The 17,583-nt window shown below is 57.7% G+C and overlaps 1 protein-coding gene across 13 annotated transcripts in view; it reads left to right on the top strand.

Annotated features, from left to right (window-relative positions):
- The window catches only part of DAB2IP (DAB2 interacting protein), a 188,226-nt gene extending 173,975 nt beyond the window's left edge, over positions 1-14,251 (top strand). For 10 of the 13 annotated variants that reach the window (XM_058694278.1, XM_058694276.1, XM_058694281.1 and 7 more), the window contains 5 exons: positions 1,384-2,272; positions 2,952-3,104; positions 5,187-5,380; positions 9,904-9,991; positions 11,123-14,251. In XM_058694278.1, the coding sequence (XP_058550261.1) occupies positions 1,384-2,272; positions 2,952-3,104; positions 5,187-5,380; positions 9,904-9,991; positions 11,123-11,290 (1,492 nt within the window). In that variant the 3' untranslated portion in view covers positions 11,291-14,251. The remainder of the gene's footprint in view (positions 1-1,383; positions 2,273-2,951; positions 3,105-5,186; positions 5,381-9,903; positions 9,992-11,122) is intronic. The other 3 variants (XM_058694279.1, XM_058694277.1, XM_058694280.1) reach the window with 3 other exon arrangements.
- The last annotated feature ends 3,332 nt before the right edge of the window (positions 14,252-17,583 follow it).

The raw sequence follows: 17,583 nt of genomic DNA, 5'->3' as shown, positions 1-17,583 counted from the left end.
AGGACAGGGAGGCAGAATGTTCTTGGATGTTAACGTCAAAATGAGGACATTCCTTTGAAAGACTTGGCATGTGTAGTGAACCGTTTGTGCCCCACTCACACACTGCCCTCCCAGGGGGCATCTTGGACCGGCTAGTAAGGCTTATGCAGCAGAGTTGGGACTTGGGTCTTGCTCTGAGGTGGCAACGGCAGCGGGCTCGTAAGCAGGCGAGGGCACGGACATCCAGAATAGGGTGTGTGGTACACAGGACTGGGGGTGCTTCCCAGCTCCCGCTGAGCCCGGGGGGTCCGTTCACACAACCTGCCAGATGAAGGAGAGCGGGTCAGGTGGAAGGGGACGCACCTTGGTTAAGAGGTAGCCAGGCGCGTGGGTTCTGAGGAGACCTGACCGCGTGTGTCGCACGACAGCCAAAGCCTGAGGCTGGTCTGGGTTTCTCCGGCTCCATTGCTTGCCGGTGTCCAGCCGAGTGGCTGCAGCCTGCCCCGCCCAAGTTCCATCAGTTGGGACTTGTCACTTCCTCTCCATTCCAGGCTCCCCGTTGTTGAAACCCCTGCCCGCTCAGAGCCTGTTTACCTCCCCCAGCCTTCCCTCCACAGCCGACCTGACCCTCCACATTGTGCCTTCTAAGGAGTGGGCTTCCGGGGAGGGGCCAGGGAAGAGGCTGGAAGACTGGGGGTGGGTACGGCTCCGCCTCTGCAGGTGCAGACCCTCCCTGCCTGAGTCACACCTTTGGATCCTCCTCTGAGTCCTTGTTTTTGCCAGGAACACCAGCCCCCGCCTGCCAGTCAGACAAAGGTGGCAGCAGGAGGCGGGGGGGGGGGGGGCCTCACTGGGTCCCCACTCTGGTTATCAGTCTGGTGAGGATCGAGAGGGAAGAGGCAGCAGGGGCCCTTGCGGCTTTGAAGTCAGAGTTCTTAGTGCAGGACCCTTGGATAGCAGAGAGCCACTGCATTGTGGGTTGGGGTTTAGCTAAGGGGAATTTCCCAGAACACTCCAGGCCCCAGCACTCTGTGTCCCAAGATGCAGCTGAGCCAGGAACAGGCGTACCAGACAGCCTGACCTGGAACTAGCAGCGCTGGCCCCTAGAGTAGAGGTTCTGTGCAGGAACGGCCACCCTGGCCACTCAGTCCCCGTGGGGGCTTCTGCCGGGGTCAGCTGCCAGGGCTGTGGTTTGGTTTGCGGCTGGGCCACCGCTCCCAGCCTCTCCCACTTTTGCAGCCCACGCACCTCCTCTCCCCCACCCCATCTTACCTCCTCCCCAGCCCTGCCTCAGGCTGCCAGGCCCTGGCAGGTCGGCGGGGCGCTCGGTTTGGACCCGCCTTGGCCACATTCACAGTTCTTCTCTTCCCCCTTCTTTCCCTGTGTGTGCTTGTCTCCCTGCAGTCTGATAGATTTCACCCGGTTACCGTCTCCAACCCCCGAAAACAAGGACTTGTTTTTTGTCACAAGGTCCTCCGGGGTCCAGCCCTCACCTGCCCGCAGCTCGAGTTACTCGGAAGCCAACGAGCCTGATCTTCAGATGGCCAATGGTGGCAAGAGCCTGTCTATGGTGGACCTGCAAGATGCCCGCACGCTGGACGGGGAGGCTGGCTCCCCGGCGGGCCCCGACGCCCTCACTGCCGACGGGCAGGCGCCGGCATCGCAGCTGGTGGCCGGGTGGCCGGCCCGGGCGGCCCCGGCGAGCCTGGCGGGGCTGGCCACGGTGCGGCGGGCGGGCCAGACGCCGACCACGCCGGGCACCTCCGAGGGCGCCCCCGGCCGGCCCCAGTTGCTGGCGCCGCTCTCCTTCCAGAACCCCGTGTACCAGATGGCGGCGGGCCTGCCGCTTTCGCCCCGCGGCCTTGGTGACTCGGGCTCCGAGGGCCATAGCTCCTTGAGCTCCCACAGCAACAGTGAGGAGCTGGCAGCTGCCGCCAAGCTGGGAAGTTTCGGCGGTGCCGCCGAGGAGCTGGCGCGGCGGCCCGGGGAGCTGGCGCGGCGGCAGGTGTCACTGACTGAGAAGGGCGGGCAGCCCACGGTGCCACGGCAGAACAGCGCCGGCCCCCAGCGGAGGATCGACCAGCCGCCGCCGCCGCCCCCACCACCGCCCCCCGCGCCCCGTGGCCGGACGCCACCCGCCCTGCTGAGCACGCTGCAGTACCCGCGGCCTTCGAGTGGACCGCTGGCGTCGGCCTCGCCTGACTGGGCTGGCCCCGGAGCCCGGCTCCGGCAGCCATCGTCCTCATCCAAGGGTGACAGCCCGGAGCTGAAGCCTCGCGCGGTGCACAAGCAGGTCAGTGCTGTCGTCCGAGGGCGGGCCATCATCCCCCATGTCGCGCTGCTCCTCCTGGTCATCTCACCTGTGCCCAGCTGCCATCCCACGCTGAGTGATGCCGCACGTGGCCCATCCCGCTGGCCTGCCACGCACACCACCTCCCCTCCCCTGGGGGCCGCTGGCCCCCGCCCGAGTCCTTGAATCAGGGGCAGCAGGGGTCGGGGAGAGAAAGGAGGGAGGGCTCTATCCATCTCCAGCTGGAGGCCTGATAAAGCCCTGCCCAGGGTAGGAGTCAACCAGACCCCCAGCACGTTCCCCCCACCCCCACCCCCCCCCACCTTCGTGTCTCAGCTGGCCTCCAGGGCTCAGCTGCTGGGGCGAATGGTGTTCCTGTCACCCTGGGGCCGCACACAGTATGTGGGACAGATGTGTTGTGACTTGCATGACCACCTGCCTGGCCGAGCTCACTTGCTCTCACCTGGGCGGCAGAGAGGGGTGCTTGGGCCACCTGGGCTCTTGACTCCGCCTCAGGCCGCCATCGAGAATGGGAGTTCCTGAGTTGGGGGTGGTATCGGTAGGCACCTGGCCAGCTGGAAACCCCCTGCCCCTGCCATGCCTCTGAGCCACTTGTCCCCGTGACTCACCTCGTCCCACTCCCCTGTTCCTTCCAGCCCCTCACGGCTGTGTTTCATTGTAGGGCCCTTCACCCGTGAGCCCCAATGCCCTGGACCGCACGGCCGCTTGGCTCTTGACCATGAACGCGCAGTTGTTAGAAGACGAGGGCCTGGGCCCAGACCCCCCCCACAGGGATAGGCTAAGGAGTAAGGAGGAGCTCAGCCAAGCAGAAAAGGTAAAGCCGGACCCTGGCAGTGTGGGGCAGGGCGGGGCTGCCTGCCCAACAACGTTCTCTCCCCTTGAGCCCTGAATGAAGGGTGCTGCTTCTTCCTGTGTATGGCTAGTCCTCTCTCAACCCTTGGTCCCCCATGAGGACGGCAGCCAGTGGAATCTGGAAGTAGAAGCAGCAAGAAGGGCTTAGTTCAGAGCTGAGGATTCCTGTATAGGCTGCACACGAGACTCACCGGAAGTCGTACTGAATCCAGACTCCCGGGACTCGGTCCTCAGACCTCTGGGAGGCCCCTTCCCTGAGTGACCGGGCAGCTGAGTTTCTGAGAGTGCCGGACTTGGGGGCTGGAGGATGCCAAAGAGGCACATGGAGACCGTCGTGGGGTGCTTCGTGCGTGAGCAGCAGAGAGGTGTGGGTCCCCAAGGCAGCTGGGAAGGCTGCCCCCCAGCCAGGCCCCCCCCCACTCTGGGTTTGTGCCTAGCCAGGGCCTGAGAGAGAAAGAGCCAGGGTGAAGGGGTGGGGCCAGACTGCTACTGCGAGGCTTGCTTCCCCCTAGGGAGAAAAAATGGTTCTAAAATATCCAGATTCCACCCCACCACACACATCCAGCATTTGGCGGGGGCAGTGGGAGGGGCTTCTGTCCTCCCAAATTCTCCCTGCTGTTATGGCACCTGTCCTGGATCCGTGGCTGGTTCTCATGTCCCCCTGCAGGCCCAGGTCAACACGGGGCCCCTTGCAAGGCCACCCCAGCATGGCAGCCACATCCCCCGCTTCCCTAGGTGCCCTCGCCTCTCAGCCCCAGGAAAGCCTGTAGCAGCCTCTCAGGCAATTCCACGGAGGTCAGGGTGGCAGCTCTCCCTCCTCCTGGCCTAAGGCGAGGTTCATGTCCATGCTGCATTCCGCCACCTTCCACCATCCCCTTAGTCCACTGCATCCACCTGCTTTCACCATAATTACGTGAAGGGGACAAGGGGATGTGGGGCACAGTGCTCCAAGAGCCAGCGTTTGGCTGGGCAGCAAGGAGAGCCAGCCTTCGCCCGGGCTCCCTGCGTGAGCCGGGCTGGGCTCTGCACGTCTCTGAGACTCCAGTTCCCACTTGTGCATTGCAAGGACCGCCCGGACCATTTGCAGGGGTCCGGCTGCAGCCGGGGTGTCCCCTTTCCTTGCTGCTCCGTGGCTGAACGAGCTCCTGTTTCTCTCACCCTCTCCACTACTAACCCGTACAGGCCAATCCAGGAGGCCTTGTTCCCTCGAGCTCCCTGGAGACCTGGGAGGGTCTTCCCCACCCCTCTCTGGCCAGCTCAGCAAGACTTGGGACGGGCCGAGGTCATTTCTCCCGGAGCCAGGCTCTCTGTGGATCCAGCTTTGCTGTAGGACCTTTGCTTTGAGTTGGGGCTGGTCTCTCACCGGTCTCTGGATTTGCCGCCTCCTAACCTTTGGGCAGTCCTTTGCTGAAGTGAATTAGGCCTCCGTTGCCTGGGACTCAAGGAGAGGCTCTTCCTGCCTCCTCCAGCCCCCATACTGTCATGGCATCCTGGCCCCCAGCCCCTTGATTCTAGCCTCAGCCCCACCTGCCTTTAACCTCTCTGTCTCCCCCTTACTTCCCCACACCACTGCCCTTGCTTTAGTTTCACATAGAGGCTGGGAGGCTAGGACCTTACCCCACTGGTCAGTCACTCTCCACGTGACCGGGTCACCTTGCCTTCTGGGCCTCGGTTTCCCCTCCTGTAGAGCCCCTATCTCTCAGGATGCTGTCAGGTCTTAATATATCCAAGAGTGTTTTTAACATTTGTTTATTGTATTAATGACGACAACAACAACCTCAGTGCCCTAGTTAAACCGTTACTTCCGAGATCTGGATGTGAGTCTTCATTCCCTCACAGCTGTGAGGCCAGGCTGCAGGGGTGGGAGGTTGAAGCAGAGAAAGCCCCGGGTGGGGACAGGCCTTGCGTGTCACCGCCACCCCTCTGGCTGGGCTCCTGAGGAGTCTCCGAGCTGGGCTCCCTGCTACCCGTGCTCCCGCTTGGGCTCACGAGGTGTGCTCTTTGTCCTGGGTGCTGTGCCCCTGGCGCGCCGCCCCCCTGGCAGGACCTGGCCGTGCTGCAGGACAAGTTGCGGATCTCCACCAAGAAGCTGGAGGAGTACGAGACCCTGTTCAAGTGCCAGGAGGAGACGACGCAGAAGCTGGTGCTAGAGTACCAGGCGCGGCTGGAGGAGGGTGAGGAGCGGCTGCGGCGGCAGCAGGAGGACAAGGACATCCAGATGAAGGGCATCATCAGCAGGTGAGAGCAGCCGGTTCTGGTCCCCCGCACACAGAGCAGGCGGGCCGTCCTCCTGATGAGGGGAAGGGCTGATCGGCCGCAGGATGAGCCAAGGGTGGAAGGAGGAGAGCGTCCCAGGCAGTGGGGACAGCATGGCACACGCGTGGCGTTAGGCAGCCTGGACCGCAGGAAGCCCTACCTGGCACAGGGTGCACTGATGGTGGAACGCGAAGTCGGGCGTGGCAGGAGTGAGGTCAGACAAGGCCCTGTAAGGAGTCCTGTTTTCTTGGTAAGCCCTGTCAGGGGAGCTAGGATTGGGGGCGCCTTGAAACACAGTGAGGACCCAATTCTGGGCAGGAAAAGTCGGCATAAATGTCATTACATTCGGCGGGTGAAGGTGGGGGGTGGGGAGGAAGGCAAAATATCCCCCAAGTTTCTACCAAGAGCGTCTGGGTGTCTTGGTGCCAGTTGCTGAGATGAGGGTCTGGGGAGGGGAGCAGTTGGGGTGTCCCAGCCATTCCAGTTTAAGGTGCCCTTGGGTTACCTGGGAAAGATTTCCAGGGAACCATTGGCTCTGATGCGGACTCTCACCTTTATTGATGGCTTCAATGACATCCTGTGTTGATTTTCTCTCTCTCATTCTCTCTCTGTCTCCACCCATGGGTAGGGCGTCTGTAGGCAGGGAGCACAGTGAAGGTGTAGCGTCCCAGCCATCCCACAGCGTCCCGATCGTGAAGTTCACGTCTTTATGACAGTAATACAAGGTAGCAGAGGAAATAGCGTGGACTTTCTAGCTTGTTTTCACGGCATAAGAGCCTGTCAGCTGGACAGATTTAGCAGGTGTGCCATACCCAGAAGTTTCCCCACCTGGCCTCATGTTTTGTCCACTACAGAAACCCCTTCCAGATTCTTCCTACTTAGACTACCTGTTTCTCTGCTCCTAATTACTGTTTGTTTCACATACCTATGGGTGTGTTCATTATAAAATGGTTAACGTGAACAGAGATCCTGTAACCAGAGTGACTGTTAATCCACTGTTCCCTTGACAGCCAGCTCTGTTCTTTGTGTGTGTGGTTCCGGGAATGGAAATGCTTCTCAAACTAACCACCTCTTCCTCATTGTATCTCTTCTCTGAGGAGCGTGTGGTCTCTGAATTCAGTGGCTTACTTAGCGCATTTATTTCTACTAACTATCACAGTGTATTTCCTCCGTAATGGAAATGTCAAATTAGATCAGTTTGGTTGCTAGCATTGTTTAACTCTAGATTCTTACCAGTTTTTGTGTCTACTTGTTTACCATTCTATCACTATTTGGGGAAAGGATATTGAATGTCTAATCATAATATGGATTTGTGTATTTCTCTTTTCTATTGTTTTCGATTTATGTACACTGAAACTCTGCAACCACATCTAGGATTGTTACGTGCTGGTGATGAACTGATCTCTTTATTATTATAACATCACCATCTTTATCCCTCATAACATTCTTTGTTCTGAAATCTACTTTGTTTGATGTTAATTACAGGTGTCTCAATTTATTTTGATTAATATTAGCCAGGTGTATCCTTTTTTATCCTTATACTTTTAACCTATTGGTGTCTTTCTATATAAATGAATTTCTTTTATAGACACCTTATTGGTTCTTGCATTTTATCTAATCTGACAGTTTCTGCCTTTTAATTGGAGTGTTTAGACCATTTACATTTAATGTAATTATCAATATAATTATGTATGAATCTCTTATCTTGCTGCCATTATCTATTTGTACCATCTGTTTTGTTCCCTTTTTTCCCCGAACTCTTTTGGATTGAGCATTTTTTATGATTGCATTTTATCGCTTATTGTCTTACTAGCTATGTCTCTGTTGTCACTTTAGGGCAGGAGTTGGAAACTTCCCATAAGAAGGCAGATAATAAATATTTTAGGCTTTGCAGGCCATATGGCCCCTGTAAGTATTCAACTCTGCTGTTGTAGCAGAACTATGTGTGTGGTGTGGCTATTTACAAAAACAGGCAGTGGGCCCAGTCGGGCCCTCATTCTCAAGCTATAATAGTAGCAATTCTGTCATTATTTTTGTTCCTTTGTACTTAAGCTATCTTTTTTTCTGGCTGTTTTTAAGATTTTTTTTTATCGCTGATCACCGATAATTTGATTATGATGGTCCTTGCCGTAGTTTCCTTCATGTTTCTTGGGTTTGAGCTTTTGGCTCTGTGAGTCCACCATCCTACACTTCCGTTAGGCTGCTTTATATTGTCCTACACTGCACTGATGCTTTGTTGTTTCCTTTTTTCCCTTTTCTTTCCTGCCGTGTGTTAGATCATTTCTGTTACTGCGTCTGCAAGGTTACTAATCATTTCTTCTTCAATGTCCAATCTGCTGTTAATCCTATCAGTATTTTTTTCATTTCGTTTCAGATACTGTATTTTTCACCTTCAGACTTTCAGCTTGGTTTAAATTCTATTTCTCTTCTCATCATGCTCCTGCTTTCCTCTATTTTCTCAGCCATGTGGAATGCATTTACAATAGTTTCAGTGTCTACTAATTCTGTCATCCGTGACATTTCTGAGTCTGTTTTTATTGATTAATTTTCTTCCTGGTTATCCGTTACACTTTCCTGCTTCTCTGTATGTTTGGTGATTTTTGGTTGGATGCCAGACATTGTGACTTTTGCTTAGGTGTGGAATGTTTTGTGTTCTTTTAAATGTTTTTGGGCTTTGTTCTGGGACACAATGAGGTTATTTGGAATTAGTCTGATTCTTTTGAGGCTTACGTTTAAGCTCTGTTGGGGTGGGTCTGGACAGCTTTGAATCTAGCCTAATCTGACTCCATATTGAGGCAGTTTCCTTCTGAGGATTCTGCTTTATGCCCCTGTGTTAGCACGTCTTTCTACCCTGCCAGGTAGGAATATTAACTCTTCCTGGGGCTGTTTTGTTCTCATGTTTCAGTGGTGCATGCAGACCAGTCCTCAGCCAGAGACTCAAGGGGAGCCCTCAGGATATATGTGGAGCTCTCTCTGTGTCTTCCTCTTCTTGGGTATGGCCTCCCTGGGTCTCCTCTACTCCATGAGATTACTTCCCTTCTTTTTTTGTTTGGCCTGGACACTCCAGGCCGTGAGAGGGGCTCAGCTCGTGCATTCCCTTCTCTTAGGAGACACTGCCAGTTGTTCTGTGTCTGGACGCCACTTTTTCATACATTTCATTCGGTTTTCTGGTTTGTTTATTGTGGTCACTGTTTGACGGCAAAAGGGTAAATCCAGTCCCTGTTACCCCACCAGCCAGAAGCACACGTCTCTCCCCTTCTGACTGACACCATCTAATGCCCGTCTTCTCCCTATTCCTCCCTTCCCCCTTCTTACAGGCTTTTCTCAATGTCTGATCTTTCTGTGACAAGGAACCCCCCCTTGGCATGGCCCCACACCCCTTCCTCCTGATCAGTGCTCCCCAACCGCTGATCCCACCGACTTCTCACAACAGCCCTGCGGGTACCTGCCCCAGCACCGTTGACCTCTCTGTGCACCTTCTGTGACAGGCGCTCAGTGCTCACCCAGGGGTTAGGGGACCGCTCTGCTGGCCTGGAGAGGTTGTGCAGGTAGAGAGGGGGATGAAGCCTTGGGAGTAGGTGAGCTTGTCTGGAGAGCAAGAGCGGGGGCTTGGGCAGACCCCAGTGGAGACATGCTGGGAGCAGGCAGGACAGGCATCTGCAGAGCAGTAGCCTTGGGGCTAGGAGGCAAACCCAGAGAGCGTGGGGTCCGGAAGCTAAAGGATGAGCATCGGAAGGTGGGTGTCACCCGCAGTGATTGACAGGTGTGTGAGGGCCCGGCAAGGTGAAGCCAGAAAGGGTTTCAGGGAGGGAACAGCTGGCAACAGACACACACATGCCTTAGTTCTGAGCCTCTGCAGACGGTATTCCTCCCGTCTTCCCTACGCTTACCCACATTCAGACTTGCTTGTCCCTCAGATGTCCAGTATGTGCACCCACCCTCCAGCGCAGTTGCCTACTTCCTCTTCTCTGTTCCCATAGCCTCTAGGCTATTGTCTGCCTGTGTCCCTGCTGCTTTGTGAACTTTTTGAGCGATGGAGATCTGTACTTTTCATCTCGCTACTTTGAGTGCCTGGTACATCTTGGCACGGCCTTGGCACGACTCTCCGCCGAGTCTGCGGAGAAAGCCCTAGAGCCCTTCAGGGTTTCGTCTTCCCGCCTGTGCCGTGGGTCTTACGGCATTACCCCACCTGCCCTGCTCTGGGAGGCGGTGAGGACCTAACCACCACCCCCAACCACCGTGGCTCCTGGAAGAACATCAGGAAATGGGCAGCTCCAAGGGTTTCTGGGGGATCTGGGAACAGAGTCTGGAGTGGGTAAAGCATAAGGAAGAAGTAGACCCAGCTCATGTCGCCTGTTGGAGGCCAGCTGGAGGGGCTCCCCTGCTGTGTCCCCGCTGTGCAGGTGTGATGGCTTCTTCCCACAAGGCCCCACGCCCCACGCCCCCACACCCACCTCCTCACCTCCCTCAAGTGCCAGCTCGACTGTCCTTGTGTGTGGTCACAGGTTGATGTCTGTGGAGGAGGAGCTGAAGAAAGACCACGCTGAGATGCAAGCAGCTGTAGACTCCAAACAGAAGATCATCGATGCCCAGGTGGGTTCCGGCCCTGTGCTCAGCCATAGGCGTTAAAGGACCTGGGTTGGGCAGCGGGTGACTTTGAGATCTCTACAGCCTCATTAATGCCCCCCACTATAAAAAGCTGAGGAGGAACAGGAGGCCAGGGTCTCTGGTCTGGAAAGTCAGATTTGAAGGTCTCCGTGGACCACACGCTCATGGGGACAGGCTGTGAAAGTGGTGGGGCAAGTCCTTCCCTACCGGGACGACTTGGTGGGCACTGCCTTTCCCCAAGGATACCGAGCAAGGACTGGAAGCGGGTGAGAGGGGAACGGGGATGGCTTCAGGTGACAGCAGGCTGGGCAGATGGAGCAGGGGGGCTCTTATCTGTGGTCCCCAGCTGCATTGAGAGATGTGGCACATAAGAGACTGCGGCCACCATTCTCCTTCACTGCACTGTTTCCTCTCACTCACCCGGGAATAGGACCAGGCCTTGGTCAGACTGTAAACAGCACAGGCTGACCAGGAGCTGTGACCTCTGTGTCACACACTCGCACATGCACGTGAGCCAGGGCGCACACCCTTGGGGCTCAGGTGGCTGACAGGTGACACCACTAGGGCTGCTGTTTGGGTGAGCAGCAGTGGTGTGAGAGACGTCGTCAGAAAGCAGGCTCTAGGAGGTCTCTGTCGGTGATGTCCAGGCCTCCTCCTCTTCCTCCTCCTCCTCTTCCTCCCCCCGGCCCCCTCCCCACCTCCTCCCTGCCTCCTCCCAGCCTCCTCCCTGCCTCCTCCCAGCCTCCTCCCTGCCTCCTCTCAGCCTCCTCCCAGCCTCCTCCCTGCCTCCTCCCAGCCTCCTCCCTGCTTCCTCTCAGCCTCCTAGCCTCCTCCCAGCCTCCTCCCTGCCTCCTCCCAGCACCCCCCCCAGCACCCCCCCTCCCCCTCCCAGTCCCCCACCTCCTTCCCGCCTCCTCCCAGCCTCCTCCCCAGCACACCCACTACCCTGCCTTTCCTGCCCCCCACACTTAGTGTACTCCTGGTGCCCCCACCCCGTCTCCTCCCAGCACCCCTGGTGGGCACACTTAGCCCCAGGGAGACCCCTGCCCCGGTACAGCCCCCCTTTGGCCCAAGGACCCCTCCCGTGGCCCCAACTAATGCCCCGTTTGCCCCCAGGAGAAGCGTATCGCCTCACTGGACGCCGCCAACGCCCGCCTCATGAGCGCCCTGACGCAGCTGAAAGAGAGGTACAGCATGCAAGCCCGTAACGGCGTCTCCCCCACCAACCCCACCAAATTGCAGATTACCGAGAACGGCGAGTTCCGAAACAGCAGCCATTGTTAACCTGCCCAAGGAGGGAGGACCGTGGTGGCCCAGAGCAGGCCTCGGCCTGGGGCCTGGGGAGGAGTGCCCCCACAGTCGCAGCCTCCCGCGCAGGGGCAAGGGGGTGCCCAGGCCTCCTCCCCTTCCCTCCGCCTGCGGTCCAGGAGGTGCCGCACAGGGAGCCTGGACAGACTGACGCGGCGTGGGCCCGCTCCCCTCTCTTCTGGCCCGAGAAGCGAGTTCGGTGCAGGCCAGAGAGGCCTGCACGCTGGGGGTGGGGCGGCCTGGGGGGAGCAGGGGGCCTGCCAAAGTACGTCTCCGTCGGTTACTGAGTTTGGTGTGTGTCACCTTTCTTCCTTGACCTGGCCAAGTGCATGTACCCCTTCCCCCTCCCCAGGGAGAGAGCGCCCGCAGGGCAGAGGGTTAGAGAGCTAGGGGCCCAGGCCCCTGCCCTGAGGGACTTGTCCCTTAGTTCCAGGGGCGGACCGACAGGCTGGTCGGCAGGCAGGGAGAGGGTGGGGAGGACGGAGCTGCCGGAGTACCTGTCCTGCAGGGCTCCCCGGAGCCCCTGCCACTGCATGCGGCCTGTCCAGGGACCTGCCTGGCTGTGAGGAACCGAGGATTCACCCCTGTACCTGTCCCCAGACTCCCTGCCTCTTCCCCACCACCCCCAACTTCCTTCCTTATTTTGCCAAACAGACCCAGTGAGGATCCTGGCCTGCTCTTCTGGGCCCTCGTATCTGCGGGGAGGATCTGGAGCCTCTCTCACTTGCCCAGGCCGAGGGCTCCCTAAAGCCAAAGATCTGGGCAGAGTTGGCCCAGATGGCACTGTGCCCGATCCCTGCCCTTCTCCCGGGGCCAGTGCACCAGGGCACCGTGGCCCTGCAGGGAGTGGCCAGCTGGTGGTGCTTACCCTGAGAGGAAGGCTGATCTTTCCCGATTGATGATTAAAAGAAATTCTAATGCCAGCAGGCCCTGAGAAGGTGGATAACTGTGATTTTTTTTCCTTTCACAGTATGCATTAGAAACAAAAGCCCGCTTGCTCGCTTGCTGGAACGCAGGGGCCTTTTAAATTGAGCGTGCGCACTGCATGGGAAATAGCGGCCCTGGAGGATGTTAGACTTGCTCCCTCTCCAAGACAGCAGCGGCCTGCACCAGGCCCCGTGTGTGCGGCCAGCCTCCTCCTCACCCTTCCCGGGCCCCCGGCCAAGGACCCAGGCGCTGCAGACAGGAGAGGGGCACATCCCACAGCTGGGGCCGGTTTTCCTCAGCTCTAGGCCGTTCTGTGGCTTCTCAGCCCTCCCTGATCCCCACCCCTTGCGGGACATAGGTGGTCAGGAGCTTGGGTCTGTCTCAGTCCCTCCCTGGTCCCACCCCCAGCCCTGGGGAGTCTCCAGCAAGAGCTGGGCATTTGCCCCCCTCCCCGGCAGAGCCCGGGCTAGGCGAGCTGCCCGAGCCGCCCCCTCTGCCTTGGCCTCAGGAAGCTGAGACCCTGGGGAAGAGCCCTGAGCCCTTCCTGCCGCAGCCAGGGCCACGGTCACCACAGAGCCCATCAGGTCGAGTGCGGGAAGGGTGGCCCAGACCACGCTGCGCTCCATCCTGGCCTCTGGGCAGGAGCTTTTAGATGAAACCTGCAGTTCAGTTAGCCCAGAGACTTGCCGCTGAGGAGAGGGCAGGCCCCTAAGGGTCACAGACCTCAGGGAGGAAGGCCGTGGGGGCTGTGGCCCTGCCCCCACCTGTGGCCACACAGGCAGGGCCTGGCCCCAGTGATGTCCTCTGGTTCGGTCTCATCCCCCCCGCTGCCCGGTGAGCCCTCCCCTCCCCCCCACCCCTCCCCCACCGATGCCTCGATGCCTCGTAGAGCAACCTCGGGCTGAGCGCCTCTTAGCAATACGGGGGGAGGTTCCCAGGGCCCGGACGGCAGGGCGTAGGAGGCCAGCACGTGTGTGGTGCTGGTGGCCCTTGGCGTGGGTGTGAGCTCTCAGGCCGAGAGCCTTATTTACTTAGTGCAAAAACTGTAAAAGTGTACAGACTCTTCACAGATTTTTATCTGAATTGCAAGTCTGACAATTTTTGTAAATGTTCTCGGTGTTCGACTGTAATGTAACTATTTCACCTAATGGTTGTACATAGTCCTTTAGTCCTGGTGCTGCCGAGGGCTGCCCGGGACCGCTGCTCTCCGATGGTTTGTATTTTATTTTTTAATCTAGAACAGTATTGGGCAGGAGGAGGGGGTTTGGGGTTCGGTGTCGGGGTTTCTCCCCACCTGTGGCATGTACCCGTCGGCTTTGCAGCGTGCTGTCTGGGTGGGGTGCTGGGGACACGCGCCCTGTCCGGGCCACACAGAACCTGCGTCCCGGGGTGGGGCCAGGGTGCCAGAGGGCCAGAGGGAGGGCGAGTGAGGGAAAGCAGGCCCTGCTCCGGGAAGGTGAGGCCCTGGGCCCAGAGCCTGCCGGAGACGACTGTCCTCCCTGGCCGGCACAGAGAGGCCTGACTTTTTGCTTAACTTTTATGTTTAGGGTGAAGGAAACTGCCAAACTTCCTATAAGTGAAGACTTTTTTCCGACTGCCCAGAAAGGGGGGGGGGGTGGGGAACCAAGGCCAGAGCTCCACACGCCCCCCCCCCTCAACCTCCCCCCTATAGAGCGTCTGCCCCCAAGGGGGGGGATATGGGGTACGCCTCTCCCTGCCGCCCCGCCCATCAGCGGAAGGCAGGCTGTCCAGGGAAACAGCCCCTCTTTTCTACACCTTTGGCCCCAAATCCACCCCCGGCCCCACACCGCCCCCCACTCCCCCTTTTGTAAGTATGTGAAAAAGAAAACCACGCAAATGTTGGAGTCTTGGCTGGAGCCCCTCCCAGCTGCGACTTTGAACTGTGTAATAATGTACAGAGAAAGTTGTTGGTGTTCTAAGACTGTGTGGCTGTGCAATTTCTGTACATTTGCAATTAGAAATATTAAAGATTTATTTAGCTATTTTAAACCTGAGTCGCCTCCATTCAGCTGCATCTCAGGAGATTTTCTAGGCGGTGACTCTTGAGTTGTGGGTCTGTATTGTCCTTTAGCAAGGGACTGGCCCTGGGGTTCCCTCCCGTGGTACCTGCAGACAGGGGAGCCCTCCCGGAACCGGTAGTGGTGTTGGTCTTGGCTTACCGAGTGACCTGAAACTGTTTCCCGTTGGGCAGTGGAGCGTTGCCTTCCCAGGGCCCTTCCCGGGCTCTGACCAGCTCAGAAGGGAGCTCTTTGCTGGTCCCACACCCCCAGGGGGATGGCGTGGCCCCCGCACTCGCTGCAGGAGATACCGTCTCCTGCCAGGCTCTGCTTCAGATGCCTTCCCACCCACTAAAATCTGACTCCAGGGGAGAGGGGAGAGTTTGGCCCATGTCCCCAGCAGGTCATGGCTGAGCTGGGCTAAACCAAGCTTCTAAGGCCTGGAAGGCCCCAATTCATGAGGCTGTCACAAGCCAGACCCACTTGCAAGGCCAAACCCAGGGCCTCTGAAACAAGCCATCCCCCAAACCCCTTCGTCTGCACCCATGCACGGGGACCTTGCAGCCCTGGGTCCTACTCAGCAGGTCCCAGGCACCACCCAGTAACCCCTAGGGGTCAACACCTCTCCTGTTGACACATGGCTAAGAGGGGGCCCATGCGGGCCTCAGCCCAACCCCTCGCAAACGACACAGGCACAGGAGCCCGGATACTCTAGGGGGCGGGGATGTATCCAGTCAGATCACCCGATGGAGACCTCGGTCTGTCACCTACACAGGTGTCTCTAGCTCATGCCAGGGACTTGGGCCCTGGCTGTCCAGCGCTCCCAGAGAGAAAGCCCACGGGCGCTCCTGTGCTCATCCTTGAAGGTAATGGGAGGGCTGGTTCGAGAGCGGAACGGCAGGATGGCAGGGGGTAACAGAACCACAATGTCACTGTCTACACACTCCAGCCTGCCCTTGTTCCTGTTAGCCCCGGGTGACTCCAAAGCCATGTGGTTCTGGGGGCGGCGGCCTCCTGCCCCCCCGAACCCATGCTCACGCCTCGCCTCAGCCACTAGGAAACGTTATCGCCCCTCCCCCACCCGCCCACACTGCCACCTGCCTGCCCAGCGCTCCCCTGGCTGTGCCCCTCCCTCCACCATGGCCCCCTGGCCTCTGACTCTCAACCTCTGGTCTCTGGTGAGGACCCCTCCCTCTGTCCCACCCTCCCCATTGTCTACATTAACACCCACACCCCCACTCCCTGCATTAGACGGGCCCCTTCCCTCCCAGGGGCCTTCTCTGTGTCTTTACCGCCTTCCCCACCAAGCTCAACCCCTGTGGTCTCCCTTTTTAGCCCCCTTTTCGGCAATATTCTTTGATCACATCAGCCCTGGGATTACCCACAGCCCATGCTCTCTGGGCGGCCGAGCAGAAGAAAACACCCCAGTTCGCACCGACCCCTGTGGGTTCTGTGTCCCTTTCCTGTTTTCCACTACAAGTAACCAGACCTTCACCTCTGCCATCTCCCGAGCCTGACTGCTGCCTGCTCACAGGGCCATCCTGCTGCCCCCCCCCCCACCCGGAGAAGACTCCCCCATTGACCCAGCAAGGGCCCTCCCCCCACCCTTGCTGCCTTATCACTCCTGAAACTTCAGCTGCACTGCTCTTTCCTGGCGTCTGAAGTGCTGGGTCTCTTTCTACTCACCTGCCCCCAGCTGGGTTTTCTTCCCTCCCCTTCAGCCGAGGCTTGCTGCCCAGGAGACCTCCGTCTCCACCCCCTCACCTCCGTTCTTCAGCCCACTCTCGTTCTTCAGCCCACTCTCGGCCCGGCTTCCCCTCCCGCACCTCTGCCCCCTCGTTGCCAAGCCCGAGAGTCCCTTCCGAGCTTCCACGCTGCTGTCCTCCGTCCTCAAGGTCCAGGACCCCCGTCCCTCTGCTGGGGCGGCAACCACGGTAACAACACCGGGTTCAAGGAAGTGGCGATGAAGGAGGCCGACATCGTGTTGACGGAGGGCATCTTTAACAAAGGAACGAAAGCCGTGAGCCTCCGTGTGTGGACTAAGTGGAGTCAAATAGCAAAACCTGAAGATGCAAAGGAAGAAAATCGACACGAATACAATTACCTTGGAGACTAACACACCACCGGTATTAGTTTATTACAGATCAAGGAGACGATGAGAACCCCGAGGCTTTTAATCATTTATAAGGTTTAATAAAGCAGGGATACCTCGCACTTGCCCTAGAGAGAACGTACCTTCTTTCCGAGTATATGTGGAACATCACCCAAAGGTGACTAGAAACCCTCAGAAAGTCGCCCAAAGACACTGTTGGGGCCACATTCTGTGCCTCGAAGCAATAAAATTAGAAACCGTTAATAAATGTTTAATCAGGGGGGAAAAAAAAAAAACCCTTACCATCAGGATGTTTAAAAAAAAATAAATATTGAATTAACAGAATTAGATTTTTGGAAGAAACTTGACTTCTCATTAAACAAAGCATATCGACCACACGCATTTATCTCTTTCACTCCCTGAACACCGCCACCCTGACAGGTAGGGACTGAGGAGATTATCAGAAGTGAATATGAGAGGAGATATCCGGAAACAGAATTTGAAAAGCTTTGGCAGGTGGGAAGGGAGGACGGAGTGTTGACTAGATCAACAGAGCAGGGGGAGAGACAACCGAGGCGTGCTGAACAGCCCAGCCCGGGAGGCTCGGAAGTGGGGGGGTCCCAGTGTGGTGGGGGCAGGGCCAGGGCACCAGGTTGGACACAGGGGAACCAGACCCCAGCCTCCTCCCCTGTTCTGCACAGGTAGGAGACTTCTCTTTACCTTCTCATCTCCTTGGAAGGGACTGGACATTTGTTCTCTGGAGCAGAGCAGCAACCTGTGCTCCAGACCCGGGGACACCAGACAGAGCAGAGGGCTCTGTGAGGTACAGGTCTGCAGGCAGTGGGAGGGGGTAAAGTGAGTTTCTGCCTTCAGGAGTGCTTGTTCCGCAGGTGCCTGCTCGGCTCCCAGAATGTCCAGAGCCCATCCCCCAGGCAGCCGACTGGAACATTCTTTGGAAAACACTTCGGAGAAAAGACCTCCAGGTGCTTTCCCAATGCAAAGACTATCCCTGTCCCAGCATCCCATAATGACAGCTAGCAGTCAACATGTCCTGTGCGCACACATGTGTGGGTAGAGCATGGACAGCTGGTCCTCCCCTCCGACAGCTGAGGAAAGCTTCCAGGGAATAAAAGGAACTAGATAAGAATTTCCCTGGGTCTCTGCTTCATTATGACAATAAAGCCCCCTATTTGCAAATATAACAGCTCAAGAAAAAAGGAGGGAAAGAAGGA

This window comes from Neofelis nebulosa, chromosome 12, assembly GCF_028018385.1.
Source record: "Neofelis nebulosa isolate mNeoNeb1 chromosome 12, mNeoNeb1.pri, whole genome shotgun sequence".
Classification (NCBI taxonomy): domain Eukaryota; kingdom Metazoa; phylum Chordata; class Mammalia; order Carnivora; family Felidae; genus Neofelis; species Neofelis nebulosa.
This window is presented reverse-complemented; position numbering and strand designations above follow the sequence as displayed.